The sequence below is a fragment of the Eschrichtius robustus genome, chromosome 20 (genome assembly GCF_028021215.1).
Source record: "Eschrichtius robustus isolate mEscRob2 chromosome 20, mEscRob2.pri, whole genome shotgun sequence".
NCBI classification, from domain to species: domain Eukaryota; kingdom Metazoa; phylum Chordata; class Mammalia; order Artiodactyla; family Eschrichtiidae; genus Eschrichtius; species Eschrichtius robustus.
In genome coordinates, this window is record NC_090843.1 from 6,875,909 (window position 1) to 6,901,552 (window position 25,644).

General features: G+C 59.8%; 1 protein-coding gene across 3 annotated transcripts in view; it reads left to right on the top strand.

Moving 5' to 3' along the window:
- Nucleotides 1-24,724, top strand: part of TMEM104 (transmembrane protein 104) — a 59,463-nt gene extending 34,739 nt beyond the window's left edge. For all 3 annotated transcript variants that reach the window (XM_068530940.1, XM_068530941.1, XM_068530942.1), the window contains 2 exons: nt 6,982-7,075; nt 21,957-24,724. In XM_068530940.1, the coding sequence (XP_068387041.1) occupies nt 6,982-7,075; nt 21,957-22,717 (855 nt within the window). In that variant the 3' untranslated portion in view covers nt 22,718-24,724. The remainder of the gene's footprint in view (nt 1-6,981; nt 7,076-21,956) is intronic.
- The last annotated feature ends 920 nt before the right edge of the window (nt 24,725-25,644 follow it).

Genomic DNA, 25,644 nt, shown 5'->3' on the forward strand with positions numbered 1-25,644 from the left:
TGGCAGGCCTGGGAGGGAAACATCTTCTAAGATGTTTTCTCACTGTCACTTGCTAGGGGCGGTGATTGGTGTATCGCCCTTTGTCCCATGGGGTTGCCCAGAGGCTCTTAGGACGCTGGTCCTGTACGGTGGCCATCACTTTAGCACATCATTCTCTCCTGCTTCCCTTTCCTCGAAGAAGAGCGTGCCCTCTCTCTCCTCCCCCCACCCCTTTTTCAAGGGGAGTGAGATGGACTTATGGGTGCTGTTGCATTTCATCCAAGTTTAAGTTCTAATTAAAAACTATGGTCCCGGGCTTCCCTGATGGCGCAGTGGTTAAGAATCCGCCTGCCAGTGCAAGGGACACGGGTTCTAGCCCTGGTCTGGGAAGATCCCACATGCCGCGGAGCAACTAAGCCCGTGCACCACGACTAGTGAGCCTGCACTCTAGAGCCGGTGAGCCACAACTACTGAAGCCTGCATGCCACAACTACTGAAGCCCGCACGTCTAGAGCCCGTGCTCCGCAGCAAGAGAAGCCACCACAATGAGAAGCCCGTGTACCACAATGAAGAGTAGCCCCCGCTCGCCGCGACTAGAGAAAGCCTGCGTGCAGCAACCGCCATAAATAAATAAATAAAAGCAAGCTATGGCCCCCTCCGTGTCTTCCCAGCAGGAGGAAAGATGACAGCAAACAGGATTGGGGGCTTTCGTTTTGTTTTATAAGAACTGGTGGGTGGCCGGTGTATGGCTATTTAGGAACCGTGAATCCACTGTCTCCCAGAAGTAGGAGTGGAAAGAGCCGCTCCTCTGAAGGCTTATAGGTTCTTGACTTTAGGTTTCTTCTAAGACATCGCCCCTTCCTTAGTGGGGGTCCTGGGAGGTGCTACTGACGGCGGGCAGCCGAGTACCCGAGCTCATCTCAGACAGGCCTTTTCCTCTTCATCAAGGCTGCATATCACCCTCCCCTGGAACCAGCTGCATGCTCGGAGCAATGCCATTTCCATGCACTCTTCCTAAATCAAAGCATGTTGATTTCACAACTGTTTTGGGAAGGGAGTTTTTTCCCTGACAAAGTGAACTGCTTTCCGGCAGAGCGGGTGACTTCTGCATACCTACATGCCACTTGCTCTGCCAGCTCAGATGCTGCCCGTGATAGAGGGTACAAGGCGAGTCAGCAAGACTCGGGTGGCCTCTTCCCACCCTGCAGGATTAAACCTTCCTCTATCAGGCACTTCCTCCACCAAATTCAGTGTATGCTGTAAATGTTTACTTACTGAGCGTCTCACATGTGCCGAGAGATGCAGAGCTTGCCATCATGGTGCTTACCCTCTGCTGATGGCACAACCGACCCACGAACGAGGAGCGACACAGAACCTACGAGAATTAAGTGATGTGGTACCGACCGTGCGTTTAGTGATTCAGTCAGGAGTCCCCAGGGAGGAATGAAACATTTGGAGAAACTTGCAGGGGAGACTGGCACTTGAGCAGGGCTTGAAAGCCGCTAGGAATAAGGAAGGTAGAGAGGAATTCTTTGCCAGCAGGAGGAATCACGAGGGTAAAGGCATGAGGGTGAGAAGTAGCTTGATGTGGGGAGAGGAGGTGTCAGAGGGGAAAGCAGCCTCACACAGGACGCAGTGTGTGGATCCCAGCGGGCGGGGGAGACGGCCAGGAGACGCCCAGTCCCCTCTGCCGCTTTCTTACCCTGGCACCCAACCTCTCCAGTCCCTCCGCCCCCTTGTCAGTAAAATGAGACGTCGTCAGCTGCCTGGTGACCTCACAGATGGCAGTGAGCGTGACGTGAAACCGTGCATGTGTGAGCACTTTGTGAAGCTCGGGGGGTCTGCGGCCCTGGGCAGCGACCTCATCACGGGACCCCTTTGATGTGATGGGTGGTTAACAGGAGCGGCATCTGGGGGGACAGGGCTGAGGCTGACGTGACAGATCCACAGGCAGAAGGCGGAGCCCAGAGACTTGGCACCCAGGTCCCCTGGCGTCTAATTTGGGATTCCCACCAAATTAACATTTTCGTTCTCTGACCAGCTAAACTTGCAGAGAAATTTGGGGGTGTGGAGACAGGCAGCAAGCTGCTTTACTACTTTGCCCTGATTCTGACTCGCTCCCGCTTTCTCATTTTGCACCATTGAGCAAAGGACATAGAACATGGCCAATCCCGGGCTCATTTTGTGTGTGAAGCAAGATTGAGCTGCGTTGGGGGTCTCTCCTCTCCGAGGGCAGTGGGCGCAGCTTAGCCTCCGCACTTCTGAGCAAGGGACCCTGATTGAAAGATGCTCTCTGAAGCAGCACAGCGTGTGTTCCTCTCTCCCGTCCCGTAGCTGCGGCTGTTTCCCAAGAGGAAGGCGGTGGCTCCAGTTAGAGACGAGCTTTGGGTCCCCCGAGGCCAGCCGGCTCGTGCGGGCCTGAGCGTCTGTACTTCGGGGTCTCAGCAAAGCCGCCGTCCTGTCCGGGGAACCTCCAGTCCCGGGCATCTCGGAGCGCAGCCCCCCTGGCCTTCCTCGCGTCTCTCAGACACTGACTCCTGCCTCTGGTGGACCGGGAGCTGGGAGTTAGGTTAGGACTGTCTTTATTCCCCTGTCGCCGGGTCTCATTTCTGGCAGAGGCTGGAGAAATGGGCTCCTCCCTGCCCACCCCGCCCTCCAGGCATGTGCCCGGTCTGCTCAGTCCCATGGGGGACACAGACGTGCAGGAAAACCCTGCCCACTCCAGTGAGGGGACTCGGGAGACAAGGGTGAAGGAGCAGACTTCTGAGCGGGACTCTGACCCGCAGAAATGGCGTGACGAGCTTGCCGAGCAAAGGCCCAGCAGCCGGAGGGGGCCGGGCACGTCGGGGACTCACGCCGCCCAAGGCTGCTGGGCCGTAGGCTCTCGGGGTGGTGTCTCCAGAGACGAGGTTGAGAAAGGCAGCTGGCACCAGATCATGGGGCCACTGGACTTTGTCCTCTGAAACGATGAGCCCTCGCGAGTTGAAAACGAGCAGGTGTGGTTGGGGCTGACTGTGGGGAGGCGGCCCTGGCACCAGCTGGCTCGGGCCCAGGAGGGAGAGGACGGGGACAAAGGGACCCGACAGCTCCCCAGTCCTGAACTGCCCCCAGCCCTCTGCCCACCGGATTCCTCTTACTTCATGTATTGTTACCCCTGTGTCCCCCCGCTCCCCGGCCCCTCCCAGGCTGGGTTAGGAGCCCTTGCTCCGTGCTCCCTGTGTCCCCTCCAGGACTACAAAAAACACGTTCCTGTGGTTTTAAGCTACCAAGTTACAGCAGTCATGGGACATCAGCACAGAGAGTGAGGAAGGAGTCAGGGGTAGTTGGAAGTTTGGAGTGGGAGCAGCTGGAGGTAGGTGGTGCCCTTAACCCGCCCGGGGATGTGGGCGGAGAGGCAGCATTGAGTTCTAGACTCCGTGTCAAGTTCACAGTGCCACCGGGACACTGTAAGAGCCGTGGCCAAGCGTCACCGGCCGTGCCTGAGGACGTGAGCTGCGTGCTGTCCGTCAGGACCAGCAGGGTTGCCACAGGGCACATCTAAACTCAGCAGCCAGAAGAGAGAGGCACATGAGCGGCCCTGTTTGCACCCTCCCGGGTCTGTCTCAGAGTTTGCTCCCAGTGACCAGTTTGAAGGTTTCATTAGAAACCAAAAAATTGTTCTTTTTTTTTTTTTTTTTTTTTTTTTTTAAAGAAACACATTCGGGACTTCCCTGGTGGTGCAGTGGGTAAGAATCCACCCACCAATGCAGGGGACGGGTTTGAGCCCTTGTCCGGGAAGATCCCACATGCCACGGAGCAACTAAGCCCGTGCACCACAACTACTGAGCCTGTGCTCTAGAGCCCGCGAGCCACAATTACTGAGCCCATGTGCCACAACTACTGAAGCCCGTGCACCTAGAGCCCGTGCTCCACAACAAGAGAAGCCACGGTGATGAGAAGCCCGCGCACCGCAACGAAGAGTAGCCCCCGCTCGCTGCAACTAGAGAAAGCCCGCATGCAGCAACGAAGACCCAACGCAGCCAAAAATAAATAAATAAAATAAAATAAATAAATTTATAGAAAAAAAAGGACACTCGGCTACGGCAGTTGGTGTCCCTTCCTCCTGTCATGAGTCGGGCTCGCAGGGCCCTTGAACAGAGACCGAGCTTGGACTGATCAATGGCACGTGGGCGTTGGGAAATTGCTCGGGAGCCAGGTGATTTATAATGTCATACAGGCTGGAAAAGAAGACCCCGGAGGACAGGCTGTCTCTCGGCTTTTAATTTCATCTTTTTGTAAAAGAAAAGGGAAAACAGAAGGTGCCAGGCTTGGTTGGTCGGCATTCAGAGATGAGCAGTGGCCCCGCTGGACCATCGGGCCGCCAGGGCCGTTCCGTCCCCCAGACCTCGCATCCACGCCACGGTGAGGCCAGACATGCCGCCGCGCCGAATCCTCTGTCCTTCGCCACCCCGGATGCCGAGTCTGGCAGGCACTAATTTGCAGAGGACACCCGTTCCTTAACTAGCCCCAGCTTGTGCCGCGTCTCGGTCTGGGCTCCCTGCGCTGCGTGAGCTCTGCCCCGCGCGAGGGCTGCTGTTGGGCTGTCGGCCCTGCGCCTTCCCGAGCCCTGCGCTCAGTCTGGGCTCCTGAGCAGAGAAAAAGAAAGCACATCCCAGCCGCCGTCCAGCCCCAGATGTCACAGCCTGTCGTCCGAATCTTCCAAAAGAGCCCTTCACCGCCAGTCCCCACCCTGGGGACAGACCTGCTGTCCCGGAGCTGGACCTGAAAGAGCCCGGCGGCAGCGGACCCTCGTTCTCAGCTCGACTCACGCTCCCCGGCACTCGGTGGGCACCTCGCATACGCTTCCGACTCTACCCTGGGCAGTGTGTCTGTGTGCTCAGTCCCTTTAAACGAGGGGTGCTCTCAGCGGGGTCCCATCCTACAGGGTCACATAAAACGGGGCCCCGTGCATAATAGGATGTTGATAAACGTCTGCCGAGGAGGAGGCTGAAGATGGATTCCCTCTTGGCGAGGAGGCCCCATGCAGCCAGCAGCCCCAGAATTCCCCGCCTGCCTCTGGGGCTGGTTCTGTGATCTCCCTGGTTTTAAGCAATGGAACCTTCTAAAACCCAGTCTTGAGGCTTCCAAGGTCAGATCTGACCTCCCGCATAAGCCACCCGCCAAGAAGATGTCCAGCACCCGCAGCTGGAGCACCGTGTTTTCAGCAGGGGGCGTCGCAGGTCAGAGGAGAAACACCCCAACCTCTGGCCCGGGTGCCCCAGAGTCCAGTTTCTAACAGGCCAGGGCCGTTTGGGAATGTTTGTGACAAGCAGCTTTGTACGTGTTCTCCCACATGACGTGTCCCTCTCGCATCCTTCAAAAGAGAAGTTCATCAGTGGAAAGTTTCCCTGAAGTGGTCATTTTCCTAAATGACTTGCTGCTGGTGCTGCATACAGACTTGCCCGGCCAAGGGCTGCTGATGCCGTACCTCTCTGTGTCCTCGGGCCAGAGGGGCACTGGCGAGGGCTGCCCAGAGAGCCCCTCTCCTCTGCCTCCCCCGTCGTCCCCGCCCGATGAAGATGCAGCTCCTTCCAGAGCAGAAGCAGGGCTGGTTGTCAGCCCCCAGGAGAAAGCTCTTTCCGGAAGTCTCCCAGCCCGGGCGCCTGCCAGGAGACCTTGCCCACCCCAGCTAATTAGAACCTTTCCTTAAGCAGCGCTTTAGTCTCTCCTGTCATTCATTCTCGCGGTGATAATGGACTTGGATGAGAGGTCACAGCCTCTCCCACATCCTGCTTTCCTTGCAGGCAGGGAGGGGAGAGACGGGCTCAGCCCGCCTCGGGGGAGCCAGGCCGAGCAGCCGGGAGGTGTTCACCCGCATCACAGGGCCAGACCCAACTCCCCAGAGTGGGCCCCACTCCCCACTTCCGGGCCTCGCGCAGTCAGCCGCATCTCTGGCGAGTGTCATTAGCAGTACCGTGATAAAATGGCACAGAGTAAATGTTAATAAGGTCTGATGCCTCCGCTGCTTCCGAGTGGCACATCGGAAATGGTACCACCATCGTAACTCCAACCAGCAGCTTCTAATTCCTCTGCTCTCGGAGCAGCCGATTTGGCATGGAGGTCCTCACCTTCCCTCGGTTCCCAGCCCCAGTCTCTACAGTGCCACATTTACCCCGGTTTTCCTTTGCAGAGCAGGTTCAGATTTCCCACAGACCAGTTCCCTAAGGCCGGGTTTGGATTCTCTTTTTTCCTCCTGAGTAAATACTAGCTTTCCCCTATTCTCCAGAGAGGAAGCGTAGTGAGGGGCCCAGTGCCAGCAGCTCCCACTCTGGCCGGGCTCCCACCCCTACCCCTGTCCACTCCCAGCTTCCTGGAGTAGCCCTGCTCTTCCTGGTCCAGGATGTTTCTCTGACGGGTTTGCCCTGGGAGCCACTGGCTCTGGTTCTCCAGGCTTTCCCTTCTCTTGAAGTCCAGGACGTTGCTGATGAACGACATCCTGATTGATCCTTTCCTCTGAACCCTTCAGGGTGGTGTCCTTCCCACTGTGCCATGTCATCAGGGCCCCTGCGTCCCCCACCCCACCCCTGGTCCTTTCTTCCCAGTAAACCGAGCGGGTCCAGGGTGTGTCTGGTGTTTGTTTCGGAGCCTCACCTTCCTAACTCGTGCTTGCACCAGCTCAGTGCCGGGCCCTCAACCCTTCAGTCAGTGCTTGCTGAAGAGAAGCAAGCGGGGCCATGTCCCTAGGATGTCACCTCGGATTTGCCTAGAAAGTAGCCTCAGGGCAGTAAGTGTGAGGAACAGCAGAGAAGCACAGCTCTGAGTTTCTATTGCACCCCTGGCCCTGGGAACTCGCCAGGTGATGCTGTCTGACCCCAGGGAGCCTCTGCCGTTCCAGGTGCACACCTGGGTTAGGACCGGCCCTGGGGAGGCCGGGGGCTGCGTGAACGGTGTGCCCTCCCCACACGCACAATGTGCCGTGTGCACCCAGCCTGTGCGCCCTCTCACTCTTGTTTCCATCACCAGGCTGTCTTCACTCTCCTCCTCGGACCCTTCACCTTCTTTGACGTCCAGAAGACCAAGTACCTGCAGATCCTGACGTCGCTGATGAGATGGATCGGTGAGTCTGAGAAACACCTCGGGTCTGCCCTTTCTCCCCTCCTCCTGTCCTCAGCCACATGGGCCACGGCCACATGAGCTCACGGCCAGGGCTGCAACGTGGCAAGGGCTTCCGTGGACTCCCGCGGGCCAGGAGGCGGCAGGTGCTCTGTGCCTTTTTACTGGTGGGGAAATCTAGTACCAAAAAAGAGAAGTCACTTCAAGGTCCCGTAATGTGGGCAGAGGCGGGGCTCAGCCCTGGACTGCTGATTCCGACCATGCTGGGTCCCCCTGCAACCCGCAGGTGGGCTCCGGGGCTCCTGGGGGCCTGGGTCGGGCTCAGCCCCCTTCAGGGCGGGGGAGAAGCCTGCTGTTTGTTCTCACGGGCACGCCGTGAGGCACAGCCATAGAACCCCGTGGGCCATGGCGGCCACCTCTGCGTCCCCGGCCACCAGGGCGGGAAGAGACACCCCATCTGCGGTACCTTCCAACTGTCTGATGCCCTGCTGAGCAAGCGCGCCACCATCCTCAGGGGAGCTTGGGGGTTTCTCCCCCATACCAGGTCTGAGGCCAGGAGCTTGGTCACCCCGACACTGTCCTGCCGCCACCCGGAAGGGCCAGGCTGCTGACCCACCTGGACCCGTGACCGGAGGGTGTGCAGTCGCTGCTGCCCCCCCCCCACCGGCAGGCGCTCTGGGATCAGTTGCCGCCTGTTTTGATCTAAAAACAAAGACGCTGTTGCTGTTCTGGCTGACGGGCCTGGCGGGGGGTCTGCGCAGCCTCCAGGACCCCCGCGGGGCGCTCCCCAGGATCCCCACTGCCCATCAGCACGGAGCTTCCCAAGGAACCCGAGGTTGGGAGGCCTTCCTCCTGACCCTCTGGCCCAGCTCCCGTCGCTGCTGCGCCCGCCCTGATCAGGACTCGGGGTGCACGTTGCTCCTCATTCCGTGCTGGCACTCGGCGCTGGATCATGACGAGCTCAGGACAGTTTCTGATCCAGATGGTCTCCAGCAAGTCTGGCACCTTCAGGCCCCTGGCTCCCCTCACTCCAGGATTCCAAGATCCCAGCGTAAGGAGCCACTGCGTCCCAGGAGTCCTGGTGCATCTCCATTTGGAAGGTGCCAGGTCATCCAGCCCAGCCCCCTCCCCTGCAGAGGCAGGCGCTGCAGCTCGAGGACGGGGCGGGCAGCCTCCAGCCCAGGAGCTCACGAAGGGGGAAGGCCCCTGCTGCACCCTGAGGGGACGTCTGCCAGTGCCTCGTCTTGAGCCAGACTCGCCAGCCTGTAGCTTCTTCCCACTCTTGGTCCTTCCAGCAAGGAAGTGAGAGCAGGACCGAGCCGTCTGGTGTGTGAGCTCTGGGGCCTCTGTAGCTCGATGAGCTGCCCTTCACCGTCCGGCTGAGACGAGGGAGCAGGATGACCCCGTCACACCTGGATGGGGCAGGAGTCCTTGTTGACCCCACCCAGTTGCTCTGACCCTATAGGCTGCTCTTCCCAAATTTCATTCACAGGCTCCAAAGCCCGGGGTTAAACTAACATGACCACCTGGGGAAAAAATGCAAACTCCTTCCTTAGAACGTAAGGATCACGCTAGCTCCAGGGTAAGAAGCTGGAAGGGAGCCTCCGTGGGTACCAGGAGGGGTTGTGCCCAAAAACTGGGATCAGAATTACTGGCCGTCCAATCTTCTCCTTGTAAGTCCGCTTATAGGAAGTATTTGAAAGCCCTGGTGACCTCCAGAAGGAAAAGTTTTCTCTCGGTACGCTGTATTTGGAGAAAAACTCCTCGCTTCCCTGGCCCAACTCTGTTGCCCCAACTCCTCCGCTCCCTGAAGTCGGGTCCGCAAGTCCTGGAGGTCTGGCCCCTGCCCGGCTTGGGGTTGGCTGTCCTTGACCTGCCGCATCAGCAGTGGAAGGGGCTCGTTAAGCGCTGGCTCCGTCGTCGGGGGGACAGAGCAGGGTGCGGGAGGTGGAGGGGACGACGTGCTGTAGCTGACATGATGGATTCCTGGTCAGCCCACGGGGGGAGCCACCTGGGTAATGACAGTTAATGGCTTCCATAGCACCTGGGGCCTGTTTAGCATGACGAGGTCCTCTCCGTGTCTGGTGAGCGATGCATTTGTTAAAAGGGAGAAGGTTGTAAGAGGGAGAGGAGGAGGCTGACGGTAAATAGAGAGCGATTGTCTGGGCACAGGACGCCGGGTGCCCCCAGGCTCAGGTCAGACCCAGCTCCCACCTGCAGAGGTGGCACTGAGCTCCCGTTGCTAGCTGGCCACAGGGTCCTCAGGCCCCTCGAGCGGCCCCTCCTGCTTCTGCCGTTGGAGTTCTCTTCCTCCTCCTCCAGAACCGGGCTCACGGAGTGTCACCTGCGGCTCAGTTGCTTTAGAAACTCAGCTGCTCTTTCCCATGGCACAGGCCACCCTGGCCCCCGGTGACCCCATCTCCTGCCTCTCCTCCCAGCCAGAGCCCCCCTCCCACAGGGCAGCAAGGGGACTGCAGGGGGACTCCTCTGGTCTCCCACCTGCAACTTCCTGGGCCCTCGGTGGCAGCCCTTGCAGTGCGACAGAGCCAGGCGGCCGTGGCCTTGAGAGAGGGCACCCGGTGGAGACCAGCCCATGAAGGTCGTCCGCACTCGTGTTTTGGTGGTGACGTGGCTGTCTCTGCGAGTTACTTGCCTCTTTCCTCCCTCTGATCCTTGAGATAATCAGGCGGCAGCAGCCTCTCCGCGAACCTTCTCCCGGAGGCGCTGCAGTGCGTGACAGCTGCAGTGGGTGACGGCACAGTCCAGTCCTTTGTCTCCGTGAGGGACTCAGGCCTCTGGGCTTGAAAATTAGACCCGTCTCTGACACAAAGACCTCTCAAGTGGAAGACAAATCGGCCAGTGAAGTCAACTCTCTAACATGTAGTTGAACCCGGGGTTCAGTTCCCAGCCTGGGGCGGTGGAGACACCTCGGCGTTTTCCTTCATAGACCTGGTGGAAGGAGTTTCCCTGGTCCTGACCCCAGGCAGCGGGCGGCAGCAGGAGGGGGGGCAGGGAGCAAAGATTGTGGAATCCGGGGAGCCCCCAGGCAGCCCCGCTGTGGGAGGGAGCGCGCCCTGCCCACGGGACGTCCCAGGGGGGTGTCTCCTCTGGCCCCAGCTGACCCCAGGTGATTTTTCTAGAACTCCTCCAAAGGCAGTGAGCACCAAGGCCCCGTTAGTCCTCTCAGGTTTGCGCCAAGTTGTCAGTTTGCAATGAGCTCCCTCTTCATTTTGCTTCTGAACGGCAGCTGTGCGGCCGTGCCCCCTGACCTCCCTCCTTCCCACGCACCCTGCCTCTTCCCGCCACCCAGATTAGGGCCCAGACTGTCCAAAAGAGCCGAGCGGGGAGCTCAGGGTGGCAATAAGCTGGCTTGGGTTCCAGGAAGACAAAAGGGAAGAATGAGCACCAAAGGGACCGGAAAATCATAAATAAACGTGCTGAGCCGGAAACGTTCTTGTGCGTAATCAGGAATTTGTTCTGCCATCTGTTGAAATGAGGCTGGGGCAGACTTGCAGGAACCCCACCCCGAGCAGGGGCCCGCGGAGCTCCAGACAAGCGGAGAAGCCTTTAAGCTGGTTCCTCCAGGGTGTTCACCATGCCCTCTGCCAGAAGCCCCTGGTGCTGCCAGGACGGGATCTAAAGGTTGGATGGCCTTTGCAAATAGCCGCTTGTCGGGAAAATGTCAGAGCATGTCTGACACGCGCCAACATCGATTCGTGTCTTTTGCTGATCAAATAAGTTCTGGAGAGACCAGGCTGCTGAGTCTGGGAGGTTTGCAAATGCCCCTGAATTTGTGTGGACGAGAGCGATCGATTGCCATCCCGGCAGGTGAAACTTGTTCAGGCCTCAGCAGACTCCCTGACCTGCCCCCCGTGCCGTCCACTGGCTCCTGAATGCTCGGCTCCGGCCCGGGTGCGCAGGCCGGCCGGCGTCCGTCGCCGGTGTGCACTGACGGCCAGGCTCCCTGTCGGGCGGTGGCGAAGGCCGGAAGATAAATCGGGACTGTGTGGAAAGCGCCATTGGCAGAGCGCTCAGCAGCGGGCCGGCATCCAGACGTCAGCCCCGTGCGCGTCCCTGCCATTGGCGTCTCCGGCCACTGCGTCCTGGGAGCGGCCTCAGGGTGAGCCTCCCGTGGGGCTGGCCCGGAGATCAGGGACGTGGCCCAAGCCACCCCCAGAAAGAGCTGTGTCGCTGGATGGTCCCTGGAGAGACGTTGGGGCATCACCGGCTGCCTCCGTATGGCCTCCCCTCCGCCCCACCCCAGCGCCGTGTGTACCTGGGGAACACCGGGCGGGGAGCCTCCCTGCCCCCACCAGCCTCCACCCCCATCGTCTTCAAGGAAGCCTGAGCCCAGGAGAAATGAGACGCGGGCCCACCTCACAGGGAGGCTGGGCTTCCTCCTGGCTTCCGGCTCTCACTGTCAGCCGCAGGCCGACCAGGGACACTTAGGAGACGCCGACGACAGTGCTGTCCTTCGTGTCCACAGGCCCAGCAGCTGTGGCACCAGAGCCTGGAGCCCTAAACCGCGAAATGGACCACTGTGGACTGTTCTCCCTGGGCCGCCCGCAGGGAGCTCTCAGGCTGGAAGGGGCTGCGGCAGCATTACCGCTTCACTCCCGTTACCAGCCCCCCGCCCCCGCCCCCGCAGACGCCGCCCACTCGGGGACACGAACCGCTGGCTCGGCTCGGGGCTCCCCATCTGGCGTTGTTAAAAGAAACAATTCTTTCTAATAAAGGCAGCTCTGGCTCAGGGCAGCCTTCCTCGGCCTGGGTTGTCAGGGACCCACAGGGCTGCCTTCCCTCTGATGGTGTATTCAGAGCACCACGCACGTTATTCCCATCTCTGTGCTCCCCTCAAAGTGGGTCAGGCGCCGTCCTCCCCGACTGTTGGTGGATAAACTTGAGCCTGCCTCGTGAATTTTCTTGACCCTGCTCGCCCCACCTCCCCCTGGCTGGTGCCCCAGATTTGTCTTCCAGACCGAGCCAGCAGGGAGAGGTGGGACCGGTGGTGTTAGCCCGAGAGGCAGAAGGTCCTCAGGAGGAGACCATCACCTGGGAACATAAGGGCTCTGGTTTTACCTGTCCCCAGAATTATCTGTGGCCGCGTGGCCTCCTCCCCCGCAGATCCGTGACTGATCTCAGCTGGGGGTGTCCTGGTGGCACTGCTCTGACCTGTCACCACCAGCAGCCTGGGGTCTTCTGCGTTTGAGCCATCTGTTCCCCACATCCTGTTGGCTCAGCGTGCCAGCTCAGCATTTGAATTCCTTCATGGTCACTCACTGCTGTCCCCTCACTCTCAACTGCTGCTTCTCGGGGGACCAGGAAGGACCCCCGCTCCCTAATGAAGGTAGCACATGGGCCCCCTCTGACCTTCCAGCCAGCCTTTGTCCTGAGCCTTTGCTGCTGCCCTGCCTACCCTCTCTCTGGGCCACTGTCCAGGGCTCTCCTGGGCCATTAAGGGTCCGGCTTTCCCTTGTTACACAGCCAGTGGAGGGAATCCAGGAAACCCTTTTTATGTACATTTCATTTCAGTCTTAATTTTATTCTTGGTTTTCTAAAAGTTCTCTCTGCAGATGCAAAGGTCAGTTGAAAGAAGAGGAACTGAAGGGTTCTGTCTTAAGGCTTTTAGGGTAGAGTGGACACTTAAAGTTTGCTGAAGGGCCAGCCACGTGTCGCCAAATGACCCCTTTCATTAGCGGCAGGACGACCTGAGAGCTCCGCTTGGCCCCAAGCAGAGGCCGTGGCTCTCCCGGCCGCACCCGCCCTCTGAGCGGCCTCTGTTGTCAGCAGCTCTACTCTGCGTGTGGCTGACACATGTGCTGACCCGGCCATCAGGCAGGGACTCCTGTTCCACCAGGAGGTTAGCAGGCCAGCTGCCTGGACTCTGGCAAGGGAAGAGAGAGTGAGGCCCAGGCGGGGCGAGGTGTCTGACAGACGCTGATGGTTACAGGCTCGCCTCTGCTCAGAATCAGGCTGCACACAAGCCAGGGTAAACCCCAGGCAGGCAGCCAGGTCAGGCAGCCATATCCGTCTACAGAGCTAGTGTGGCCCAGGGCAACCCTGGAGCTCCGGGGTTTACATTCAGACCAGGGCAACCCAACGCCCTTGTCACAGTACTGCCTCTCCTCTTCCTCGCCTTCCTGTTTTCTCTCTGCATCCAGCCACTGCTTAACAGCTGTCTTAGCTCAGGCTACTGTAACAATACCACGGGCTGGGCGGCTTAAACGGCAGAAATTTATTTTTTCAGTGCTGGGGGCTAGAAGCCCAAGATCAAGGTGCTGTCAGGGTTGGTTTCTGGTGAGGCCTCCCTCCCTGGCTTGTAGACGGCCACCTTCTCACCGTGTCCTCACATGGCTTTTCCTCTGTGCGTGCAGAGAGAGAGCACGTACTCTGGTGTCTCTTTCTCTTCTTAAAAGCGCACGTATCCCATCAGATTAGGGTCCGCCCTTATGACTTCATCTAACCTGTAATACCTCTTTAGAGGCCCTGTCCCCAAATACAGTCACATTGAGGATTAGGGCTTCGACATACGAATCAGAAGCGGGGGACAGTGGCAAGAAGAAAGGGTTACGAAAGGACTGAGCGGCCTTCAGGAAAGGTGACAGTGTGAAAGTTTTATATTTCCAGTCTCTGGGAAGGAGATTAGTCCACGAGCAGCCAGAGGCCCCTCGGCTGCACTTTCCCAGCGATTACAAATGGAGCTGGCTCTGACAGCTTAAGAATGAAGAATTGAGAGCCTGCCGTCCCCGGCGCCACTTGCCATGCCTTGAGAGTGTGGAAAGTTGAAGGATGAAAAGGCCAGAACTCTTGATTTCGTACTTAAGACTTGATTGCTTCAGAGACTCAAACACCTGCCCTTTATCAACGACCTGCGCCTCCTGACACCCTTGGAGGCGGGGAGGCTTTGCCCTGAGTCCTTCTGGAGTAGAATCTCAGTCCCGTAAGTTGATTATGTAAACATCCTTCTCTTCTGCCTCCGTGATGATGATGATGACGACGACGACAACTACAGAGCTAGAATCCTCCAGAAACCACGGGGGCTGATCCTGCATGGGAAGGTAGTCTGACTGGCTTTAAATTCCCTCCCTTCAGTGGAAACCCAGGTGACTTTTTTGCAAGGGCAGCAATCACAGAATGTCTCATCGACCTGACATGAAATCTGACGCAGGGCCAAGATGCTTCTGGAGCCGAGTGCATCTGCACGGGGAGCTTCCCCTTCTCCCCAGAGGGAACCCCTCCCAGCCAGAGACAGAGTGTGTCCTGTCTTCTCGGAGCATGAAAGGAGGCCCCACCCCGACCACAGCCTGTGCTCAGGTGGGAGGGTGATGACACAGGAAGGATGGACCAACCAACGCGAGCACCAAAGAACCCGAACAGAATTCCTTTCCAGCCTCGCCCAGCCCCCTACAGAGAGCACGTGCCGACTCCCCCCAGATGACAGGTGGAGGGGACAGCTTAGCCTTGTGTGGCCTTCAGTGGAGGGAGGGGAGGTGTCTCTGACTCACAGAGCAGATATGAGCAGCCCAGGGTCCTCCTGACCCCCAGAGCCCCAAAGATCAGCTGGCCCTTGGGCCAGAGATGCTCAGCAGGGAAGGGTCATGACTGCGGCTCGACCCGGCTGGGGTCACGAGGATGACCCCAGTACCCTCCTTGGAGCAAAAGGAGAATTAGGGGAGAACTCGGTATTGACAAGTTTTCCTGCTTGCCTGGGCTTTCCGGATGGGAAATCAGGTTTTTGCGACAATAAAAGGAACTGACACGTTTTTGAGCAACTGCTGTGGGCCAGGCCCTGCCCCTGTTCTTCATTGTACCATCTTATTCCATCCTCCCAGCACCCATGAGCTTCCCTCTTTTTTTTTTTGGTTAGGTATCAAGGGGAGGTAGAAAGGAACTTGATTTGATACCAAGGGTGGGGGAATTCTCTCTTTTTTTTTTAGACACCAATTGTACTTGAACATTTGTTATTTTATTTTATTTATTTATTTTTTAGTTTATTTATTTAGTTTTGGCTGTGTTGGGTCTTCGTTTCTGTGCGAGGGCTTTCTCTAGTTGTGGCAAGCGGGGGCCACTCTTCATCGCGGTGCGCGGGCCTCTCACTATCGCGGCCTCTCTTGTTGCGGAGCACAGGCTCCAGACGCGCAGGCTCAGTAGTTGTGGCGCACGGGCCCAGTTGCTCCGCGGCATGTGGGATCCTCCCAGACCAGGGCTCGAACCCGTGTCCCCTGCATTAGCAGGCAGACTCTCAACCACTGCGCCACCAGGGAAGCCCAGCATCCCCCTCTTTAAAGGTGATGGAACAGAGGCACTGAGAAGTTAAGTGACCGCCCCGGGATCACACAGTTCAGGAGTTGAACCCAGCGTAACTTGAGAACTTAAGCTTGTTTAGAAGAAGGGCAGCGGCCACCTCTCTCCCTCTCTCCTGCTCTTTCCAAGGGGTTAGAGCTTCGCGAGGTGAGCTGCCACTCACACCCCTGGCCTGTGGGTCTTGTGAGCCTGCCCAGTGGCTCTCTGTTCACAGTCGGTCCTGTTCTTTAAGGAACGGTTACCCAGCCGCCTGCTCCCACTTTTAGGGCCGAGCAACTGCTTGGTCTTCAGTGGTTCTCAGCTCAGGCTGACGTTACCGTCAGTTCCTCCCAGCTCTCCTGAATCTCGGGAGGCCCCGGCCCAGCTCTGATGACCCAGCCTAAGGAGAGACACACGCGTGCCCCAGCACCTCTGAGGGCAGGGCGGTGGTGAAGAAGGAAGCTGGTGCCGGATCCTCCCCTGGACCCAGCTCCCAGCCTGGAGTGCCAGTGCCCGAGCTGGGATGGGCACCCCCGGCCATTCATTAGCATCAGCCCTGGCATGTTGATCCCCTTCTTGGAGAAGAGAGCACCGTCCTCCTGACAGCCGCCTTGACAGATGGCCTCCACCTCGCACGTGTCAGAGCAGAGCCACTTACAGGGCTCCGAGAACAGCAGGGTGTCTGGGGGCAGCATCAGGGCCAGTCCAGAGCTCAGGGGGTTAGGCGGCTCCCCAGGAGGCAGGCCCACCCGGGCGAGGCACGCTGCAGGGCTGGCTTGTGGGGAGGGCCCGGGGCTGCTGACACGGGCCCCGGGGCACCACTGGGAAGAGTCCGTCAGCTTCGCCCTTGGCTCTTAATCACGGCTTCAAATATATGTGTGCTCCGGGGCCCTCAGGGATTAAGGATGAGGGATCTGGCCTTAGTGGACATGTGTCCCCCTCCTCCGTGACAGCTGTGTTCCTTCCAGTGCCTGCAGAGGACACAGCAGGGGTCAGGGCCGGGCACGGGCCACTGGGCAGAGCCCTCCTGCGTTCCAGAGAAGCTCTGTTCCAGCTCGAACTTCCACCAGAATGTCCCTCTGACCCGATGACCCAGGACCACAGGCCACCTCCCCAGCCCTACCCAGCAGTGCCTTCCCTCTGCAGGGCAGGTCGCCCTGGTGGGCACAGCCCGGGGAACTGATAGCCTCTTTTTCCTTTAGCTTTTTAAAGACTGGCCCAGTATCACACCTCAGGCCTAGGTTTTAAGTGTCTCGTGCAAATCAGGGCAGGTGACCGAGGGTTACAGTGAGGAGACCTGGGCTGAGGTTGGGGGCAGGGGGCAGAGATCTTTCTGATTCCCAACAGGTCAGGTGCTTCACTCACACACCGCCACGGAGCACACGGTCACAGTAAACCCATGTTGCCCCATCAAAATATAATGCAAGCCAACTGGGGAATTTTCGATTTTGTGGTAGTCACATCTGAACATTTAATTAATTTTAATATGCTTATCCAACCTAAGATACCAAAAATACCTTTTCAACATGGAACCAATATGAGAAAATGATGAATGAGCTAGCTTACATTCCTTTTTCACACTGAGTCTTTGAAATCCACTGTGTGTTTTAGACTTCGGCATGGCTCATTTTGGGCCGGCCACATTCACGCGCTCAGGAGCCTCACGTGGCTCATGGCTGCCGTGGTGGACAGCACAGCTGCATGTGCTTCTCCTTCAGAGCTCGAGGGTTTTACTGCCACCTGCTAGGAGGGCCCTCAGAAGCATTCAGCATGCCCAGAGGTAGCCCATGCATAATTCCAAAGCCAGTCTTGGGGAAGGAGCAGAATGGTAAAACCATCATGAGGGATCCTCTGTCCCATCATCACACTTTCCGAGTGACAGCCTAATGGGGCACGGGGGAGGGCAGGGGGCTCCTGGGAGAGCTCTGCCCTGCCCTCCTCCAGGCAGGGAGAGTCTTGGCCCGAGCTCCCCAACTCCGGTGATGCTCAGGCAGGTGGCCCGGCTCATGCCAGCCCCACACAGACCCCAGAATCCTGTAAGGAAGGCGGACCTCTGCACAGCCTCACTGCCACTCCAAGTGCCTGGGAGAGCCCCACCACGGCCCAGAGGCCAAGGCAGAGCCCCGGAAGGAACTCTTCCCCTCTCCAGCGCCAGCACAACCCACCCAAGGGTGGGTTCCAGTGCACGAAGGCTGGAACTGGCTTCTGACCACTCTGACCTCCGCCTTGACCCACAGCCCCAAGACAGGCATACTGGGGCCACTGGTTGGACTCCCAGAGCCCCGGACCCAGACCTCAGACCCCTGCTCATCTCCACTTGGCCCCAAGAACGAGTCAACTCCGACTCCTGTGAGGTCTGGGCCAGTTCACCTCTTTATGCAGCCAAGGCCCCAGGGTGGAGGGGCGTCCGGGAGAGCAAAGGGAGGAACCAGGAGGGGCTGAGAAGTCCACATTCAGGGTTGTTTGTTTTTTCACTCTCATCCCCTTATAAGTCTGGACCACCTTTACCCTTTGGCAGGAGTTCAGAGGATGTCGGCTCACCGGCCCAACTCTCTGCAGAGGAGAGAGGCTCTGAGGTCAGATAGACAGACAGCCGTGAGGCAAGACAGCTCCCAGCGGGGGCCCCTCATCTGACTCTTGCTCACGAAGAAGGGAGGAGCAGGAGTCCTCCGCGGACAGCGGCGTTTCTCCTCTGCCCGCTCAAGGGAACTCATGGATGACTCGTTAATGTCGTGAGAATGCATCTTGATATAAAGTATTACCTTGACCTCCATACTTGAGGCTGCTGACGTCCCCAGGACAGAAAGCTAGTACTGACGTGACCCCACTGACCTGCCACCATCCTGATACTGTCACCCCGGACGTGCCTGTGCTGGAGGGCCATTCCTGGTGTAAATTTTACTTTTAACCTGACCTCCTCAGAAAAGGAGGCGGAAAGATGTCTCCTCTAAGCTGTGCTCTCAGGGCTCAGGATTTGTACCGAGATTAGGACTTGCCTCCCGCTCCTGTCTCTCTCCCTCCCTCCCAAGGCAGCGCATGTGGGGGGAGCGGAGAGCAGCTCCAGGTGGATGAATATGCTGAGGGCAGAACACTGCGGCGGAAGCAGTGAAATCCCGGGGCCCTGACCCCCTGTCGCCGCCCTCACCAGGCTGCTCCTTCCCTCCTGCACCGCGAGGGGGACAGCCGACAGGTTCTTCCACATCGGCTCTGGCGCCCGGTTCCCCTGTGACCCCCAGATGGTCTTCTTCCCTGGGCTTGGACGTCCCGAGACAGGGATCTCCCCATCTACCCACCTGCCCCTCCGCAGCTCATGTGGCTGTTAAGCCAGTTCTTCCTTTTGTAGTAATTTGTGTCCTGTAAGTTCCACCCGGTGGGCCCCCTGGACCTTAGGCTCCAGAGGACCAGGACCATAACTGCTGGCTCAGAGCACCATCCCCAGATGCCCAGAATAGTATCAGCACAGTGGGCCCTCAGTACATCTTTGCTGAATGAACGAATGAATGAATGAATGGTCCTGGTGAGCCCCTTGAGCCACACAAAACACGCAGTTGTTTTTACATGGGCTCTTACCGCAGGTATTAAAAAAGAAGTCTCCTGATCCCCCTCGTCACCCGGCAGCTGCCTCTTCCGAGGCCGTCAGCCACTCCTCGGGTGACATGTGTCAGGCCCTCACCTCCTCCCCCGACAGCATCCTCCCCGGCAACTCGCTGCACCTCCTCACCTCTTGGAGCAGGACTCCTGTGCGGGATGCGGGTGGATGCAGGTGGGTGCGGACTGCTACCCTGTCCATCACGTGGGCTCCCTGAGCACAGCCCGTGAGGCTCAGAGAGAAGCCCAGCCCGCCCTGCCCTCGGGGAACTGTGAGGCCTGCTCACCCAGACGGCAGGACCGCCCGCGCCCTGCCCCCCTCTCCCAAAGGCGGCCACCCCCGCCTCCCACACGGCCGCGACCAGGTGGCGCGAGCTGCCAGTGGCCGCGCCCGAGCCCTGGGCATCCTGTGTGCACTGAGAACCCTGCTCTCCGCCGAACTTCCTGGCCGTGTTTGTCACTCACAACCTGTCATCCTCATTTCATCTTGATTTATTATCAGACCTAATGAGTTTTTGGAGCAGCTATCTCCCAGGGACGGGACGATCAATCTAGGAGATGGCTGTTGAACTCTGCTTCCCCGGCAATGAGGGGAGGGAAGGGCCAGGAGCAGAGGAGTGTGGTCCAGAGGGCAGGGCCGAGCGGCCCTGGTGCCAGGACCCCTCAAGGTCAGAGCCGCCGGTCAGCGCTGTCCAGACAGCTCGCCTTGAAGTCAGCGAGCCAGTTTCTGCCTGCGTTTCTTACAGCCTCTTGGAGATGTAGGGCTGAGGAGGAAGATGAGCAGAGAAGCACCAGCCAGCATCCCAGCTGCAGGGAGCAGTGATGAGCTCACGTCCCAACAGCCAACTCCTCCCTGCCTCCTCCACGCCCACCAGACCCAGGGCCCCGCGGCCGAGCAACAGAGGATTTCCCCACTTGCCTCTTCGCCAGTCCGTGCTGGCCTCGGCCTGGGCCAGGAGTAGCGCCGGGTCACCGGGGGACACTCCGCTAGTGGCACGACAGGATTGAGCTCTTGTCTTACAGCAGCTGCCCCCTTTGCCCCGACCCTGGTGGCCCACCTCTGCTGGCACAAGTGTCAGCTGCAGCCTCCTGAACAGCTAATCAGCAGGCGGCCCGGGGGCCAGCTGTAGCCGCCCTACCCGCTCAGCTCTGCTTCGTAACCCTTTCCGGCCCAGGACAGACTCCCTGGCACATGGGAGACTCCGCCTCCACCCCGTCCACCCTCTCCCCTGGGGGCCCCCCTCACATCCTGCCCCAGCTTCCTGGGTGCGGTTCTGCCACACAGATCTCTGGCCCGCACACCCCTCCCGCACCCACCCTGAGAAATGTGACGAGCCAGACTGCCGGGGTCCTGGGTGTCCCCGAGGAAACAGGGAGGCCCTCACGGGGTGTCCTGTCCCAGCCCCGAGAGGGTTCAGCCAGAGGCAGCTCCTGGACTGAGACCTCAAGGGAGGGACTGGGTCACCGCTTGCCCGTTGACCGACCAGAGCTGGCGGGATCTGGGATGCCGCTCAGTCGTGGGGCGCTGGGAATCAGGGGCGGCAGGGCCGGAGCCGGGTGAGAGCATCAGAAACAAATCATCGTCTTTACTGGCAATTTTCACAGGCCTGTTCCCTGGCTCCCCTCCCCCCATCCTGTCCCCAGCAGTGTCGGCAGCTCTGATGAAAAGTAACAGATGACATTTCCGTTGAGCCCACTTCCAAGTGTCATTGTGGGAAAACATTGGTCTGGCTCCCCGTGAATCCTGGAAGAAAGGCCTCTCCCTTCCAGGGAGCGGGGAGGGTATGACGTGGCCCGAGGGGACAGTGGGGAGACCCCCAGCCTCCCACTCGGGAGGAGCCCTGAGCTTCCGACGGGCCGGCTGGCAGGAGCTGCGCAGCTGGCAGGCAGTCTCTTCAGCCACTGTTCCTTCACGCTCGCCTGCGTCACTCCCTGAGAAGTGTCAGGTGTCATCATGGGCTCTACCTGAGCGATGGGGGCCCGGGCTGGAGGGGCTGTCAGGTCTGGTCTGAACAGAGACAGCAGCGGTTTATGGGCTCCAAGACTGGAGACAGGGACACTGGTGGTCCCTGGGTGTGCCGAGTGGCTAAGGGTGGCGGTTCTGGGAGATCTGGATAACAGATGCAAGAAGCCAGAGACTCAGAGAGAGACTGCTCGATCTGGAAGTATGTCTGTCTTCTGGGAGCACCGGCTGGGAAGCCCGGCTCTGGGTATGAGACCCACAGGAGGGCCGCTGTAAGAGGTGCAGCCAGCCTGGAGCTCTGTTTGCTCTGAACAGATAGATCATGGGTCCCCTACCGCTTCTGCAGCAAACCCGGGTCAGAGTTACTCCCTGTCATTCTGTGCCTCCTGCCTGTGCCACCAGGCCCAGGAGAACAGAGCCACATGCCCTTGGCCTCCAGCCTTGGACTCAGCTCCCACCAGCCTTGAGCTTTGGTGCCATTTCTTCCCTCGAGTGACCCAGGTACCTTCCTTCCCGGTGTTGGCCCCTGAGTGCCTGCCCGCACTCTTCACTGTCGCCCCTTAGCTGTCCCTAGCAGGTGCCTGGCCCAGGAGGACACCTCCTCCCAAGTGCTCTGTGCCCCTTACCCCTCCACCCCTGCTCCTCAGACACACGTTCTTTAAGCCAAAGGAGAATCAGGAAGCTGGCAGGAAACCCCCCAACCCCCAGACCCCTGGGGCCGGTAAGGGAGCCGGGAAGTGCCTGGCCAGGAGCCTGCACTCCTCTGAGAAGACAGCGTGTGGCTCCGCTGCTGACCCCCCGTGCAGCCCCCATCGTGCCCAGCCCTCACCCCCAGACACCTTCCCTCACCTGCTGGCGTGGGGCGTGCACGGCATGTCCCCGGCAGCAGCAGCCACTGCTGACCTGCCCCAGAGTGTGGCCCTCACGGCCACAGGAATTTAATCGTTCTTTCTCATGGGGCTCGGGTCCCTCGGCAGGTGCCCCCAGACCAGAGGCTGTCCCAGGTAGGGCTGCCCCTCCTTCCCTGGCTGACTCCCCTCCTGTTTTCCAGCTTTCACCATCATGATCGTGCTGGCCCTGGTCCGCATCGGGCATGGGCGTGGGGAGGGGCACCCACCGCTGGCCGACTTCTCCGGGGTCCGGAACCTGTTCGGCGTGTGCGTCTACTCCTTCATGTGCCAGCACTCCCTGCCGTCCCTCGTCACCCCCGTCTCCTCCAAGCGCCACCTCACGCGCCTGGTCTTCCTGGACTACGTGCTGATCCTGGCCTTCTACGGCCTCCTCTCCTTCACCGCCATCTTCTGCTTCCGCGGTGACAGCCTCCTGGACATGTACACCCTCAACTTTGCGCGCTGCGATGTCGTGGGCCTGGCGGCCGTGCGCTTCTTCCTGGGCCTCTTCCCCGTCTTCACCATCAGCACCAACTTCCCCATCATCGCCGTGACCCTGCGCAACAACTGGAAGACGCTTTTCCACCGAGAGGGGGGCACATACCCCTGGGTGGTGGACCGCGTGGTGTTCCCCACCATCACCCTGCTGCCCCCTGTGCTGGTGGCCTTCTGCACCCACGACCTGGAGTCCCTGGTGGGCATCACGGGGGCCTACGCAGGCACGGGCATCCAGTACGTCATCCCCGCCTTCCTGGTGTACCTCTGCCGCAAGGACACCCAACTGGCCTTCGGCTACGGGACCGTCAACAAGCACGGGTCCCCTTTCCGCCACACCTTCTGGGTGGGCTTTGTGCTGCTCTGGGCTTTCTCCTGCTTCTTCTTTGTCACCGCCAACATCGTCCTCAGCGAGACTAAGCTCTGATGTCAGGACAAGTCTGGTGACGAGAGGGGTGGGCCACCCACCCTCCCCGCTGGCAGAGCCAAGAGCTAGTTGCCTCCCAGGTCTCCGTGGGGCAGGCAAGGCCCGGGCTCTTGGAGGGTACCCTCCACGCCTCCAGCTGGGGGGCTCCTCCCCACCCAGGATTCCGCACAGTCTGCACTTCGCCTCACTCGCCGGGGTCACCCTCCTCCAGGTCCTCCTGCCTGGGGCTGCCCCCAGCCAGCCGAGTCCCACAACCGGGGCACACGGCTGCTCCCAGATTCTAGGACTGGTTACTGGGATCGAGCCCTCTGCTTTCACACACCCCACCACCAGGGCAGGCTCTTTCCCCGGAAGGGTGGAGACGCAGTGCTGGCACTGCCACTATTTATACCAGACACGTGTCCCCCCACCCCTTACCCTGCTCTCCCAGTCCCTCCCGCATCCTTGTCTGGGAAATCTCCATTAGGGCAACCCCAGGCCCTACCCCTCCTCTCCACTGGGCCTGGCAGGGCTCACCTTCCCACCAGGCCTGGAGGTGCCGAGTGCCTCTCCTAGGGGAGTGCCTGGCCAGCTGACGACAAGGACCGTAAGTGCTAATTGGCACCAGGGTCCCCAGACCAGAGCTGGGAGGGCCCTGCTGTGGGCGCCAGCTCCTGTCCTGGGCTCCGGAGCCCATGATGACTCCGGAGCAGCGGGTGGGAGCAGCCTTTCCGCACGGGCACAGCAGCCCACGCACGGGGTTTAAAGCCCAGAGCACGCGACCCCTGAAAGGGAGCCTCGGGCTTCTTGGGGGTGGTGGGGGGGTGCAGCATACAAGGGCCACCAGAGGGGAGCTACCCCCAGCTGTCACCGCAGTGGCCTGGGAGCGCCCCGGGCATGGAGCCCGTGGTCCCCAGCCTGTGAGAGAGGTCGGGCCTGCCCTCCAGCACATGGAGAAGCTCTTACCTTACAGAAAAAACCCTGAGAAACCCATGCACAGACTCCAGCAAAACCCTAACCATTTACATTTCAGTCTGAATAAAGCGCAGCTGTGGGGGTGCCCCGGCCCTGCCCCCGCTCCATCACTAACGGTGGCTCCCCCCGGAGCCGAGCTGTGGGTGCTCAGCGTTCACACTCTCCGTGTCCCTCGGGCGCTGTGGGGTGAGACGGGGCCCCGGCCACCATTCCCATGGAAGGAGGGCCAGGTTCCCGGGCACCTCACCAGCTCCACGTACTCCCCTCCCCCCCCAACAATCATGCATGCACCTGCTGGGCCCGCCTTCCTCGAGACACAGGTGACCCTAAAGAACTCTGCATTTTCAATGTGCCTTCTCCTGCTTCAGGGCCTGGGGGCTCCTCCTGACCCTCCCCCGTGTGGCCCCGGCCCTGGGCCTAATCCCACTTGTCCTGGAGCCCAGAGCAGCTCGACCAGGAGCAGCCTCTGGGATGGGGTCTCGGCCCTTCCCCCTCCCTCCGTTGATTTCAGTGCCTTGCTCAGCTCTCCAGGGAACCCCTTGCAGCCTCCCCCCTGCATCTCACCGTCATCGAACTTTGGACAGAGCGAGGACGCCAGGTCTCCTGGGGCCCACGGTGGTCTCAGGGCAGGGGGACATGGGATTTGCAAGAACATGGGGAGTCCGCAGGCGGCCCCAGCCCTCCCCTATGGCCCCCTGGCAGCCCCGGCCTGTGGGAGTCCCGTGTCCTAATCGGCCGCGATCTGCTGTCTCTCTTTTGCTGCACATCTTCAGTTCTCACAGCTCATCCGGCGTATTGTTATTTTCCATCCTCGTGAAAGAAGGACGCCTCTTCCCCGTTTGCCATCGTGGCTGCTTCCCAGGAGGCCTGGCGGGGTGGGCGGGGCCGGGGGCCTCCACGAGGCCCTGTCCCCCGTGGCTCGGACCCCGCCTGGAGCTGCCGGGCTGTTTGCTGAACACTCAATTAAAACATCTGTACTTACCCTTCTCCAATTACATTCCCTCTTGCTTAAGGACAAGGCAAATTAAATCATCCCGCCGCCTCAGGCTCCAATCCAAATTCTGGACACAAATTTACTAGCATGATAAAGCCAGTTTGATTTATGTGGCAGTCTGGAGCCACGCAGCAGTGGAGCCGGATGGCTGCATTCCCCTCCACCTCCGAGCTGGGCAACCACAGTCCCGGAAGGAATTGGCCGGAGGTGACCACGTCACTGGGTTCCTTTGCTCCTTGGTGTTTGCCTGCTGTCTGTTGTGCTAGAGGTCATATGGGGTCAGCTTCCTCTCTACTGCTGATGGCCTGGGGGAGGGAGCACGAGGACCCTGACAGCTAGACGTTCCCAGGTGATGCTTGTTCACCTTGCCCATGCAGCACATTCGCCTGTGAGTTTTTACATCAGCTTGCGGAGGTGGGCCAGTTGGGTCATGGTCTCCGTTCTACCGATGGGCCCTGCGGTCTGTGGTGGGGAAGCCAGAAGAGGATGCCAGCCCAACCTGGCCCAGGTACAAGTGTCGCTGTGGAGGAGAACATAAACTCAGCAGGCTCCACCCGACGCCATTCACCCGCACTGCCCCAGACTGGCCCCGAGGGCAGGCCAGGTCAAGGTGGGAGGCAGCCTTCTCTGTCTCGTTCCCTGCCGAAGCACTGGAGCCTCGTGCCGTCGCGCCAGCGGCTCCTGGCTGTTCCCTCACCTGAGGCCAGAGAGATGACTGCGGGCTTATGGATGGGACAGATGGCAGGTGACAGGCCGGGAGGCCCTGCCGAGTGGTGGGAGGTGGGCAGCGGGCACCTCGCCAGGCCCTCAGACACACACCTGTTCCCGCCAAATGGGGGCCAGGAGCGGCCTCAGCAATGGGCAGAGGCTAAAGTCAGAGTGGGGGGAGGGCAGGGGCTGCCCCTACCTCATGGGGAACCAGCCCAGGGGAAGAGCCTGGTGTGTGTGTGACACTGGGCCAGCGAAGGCTGAGGCCATG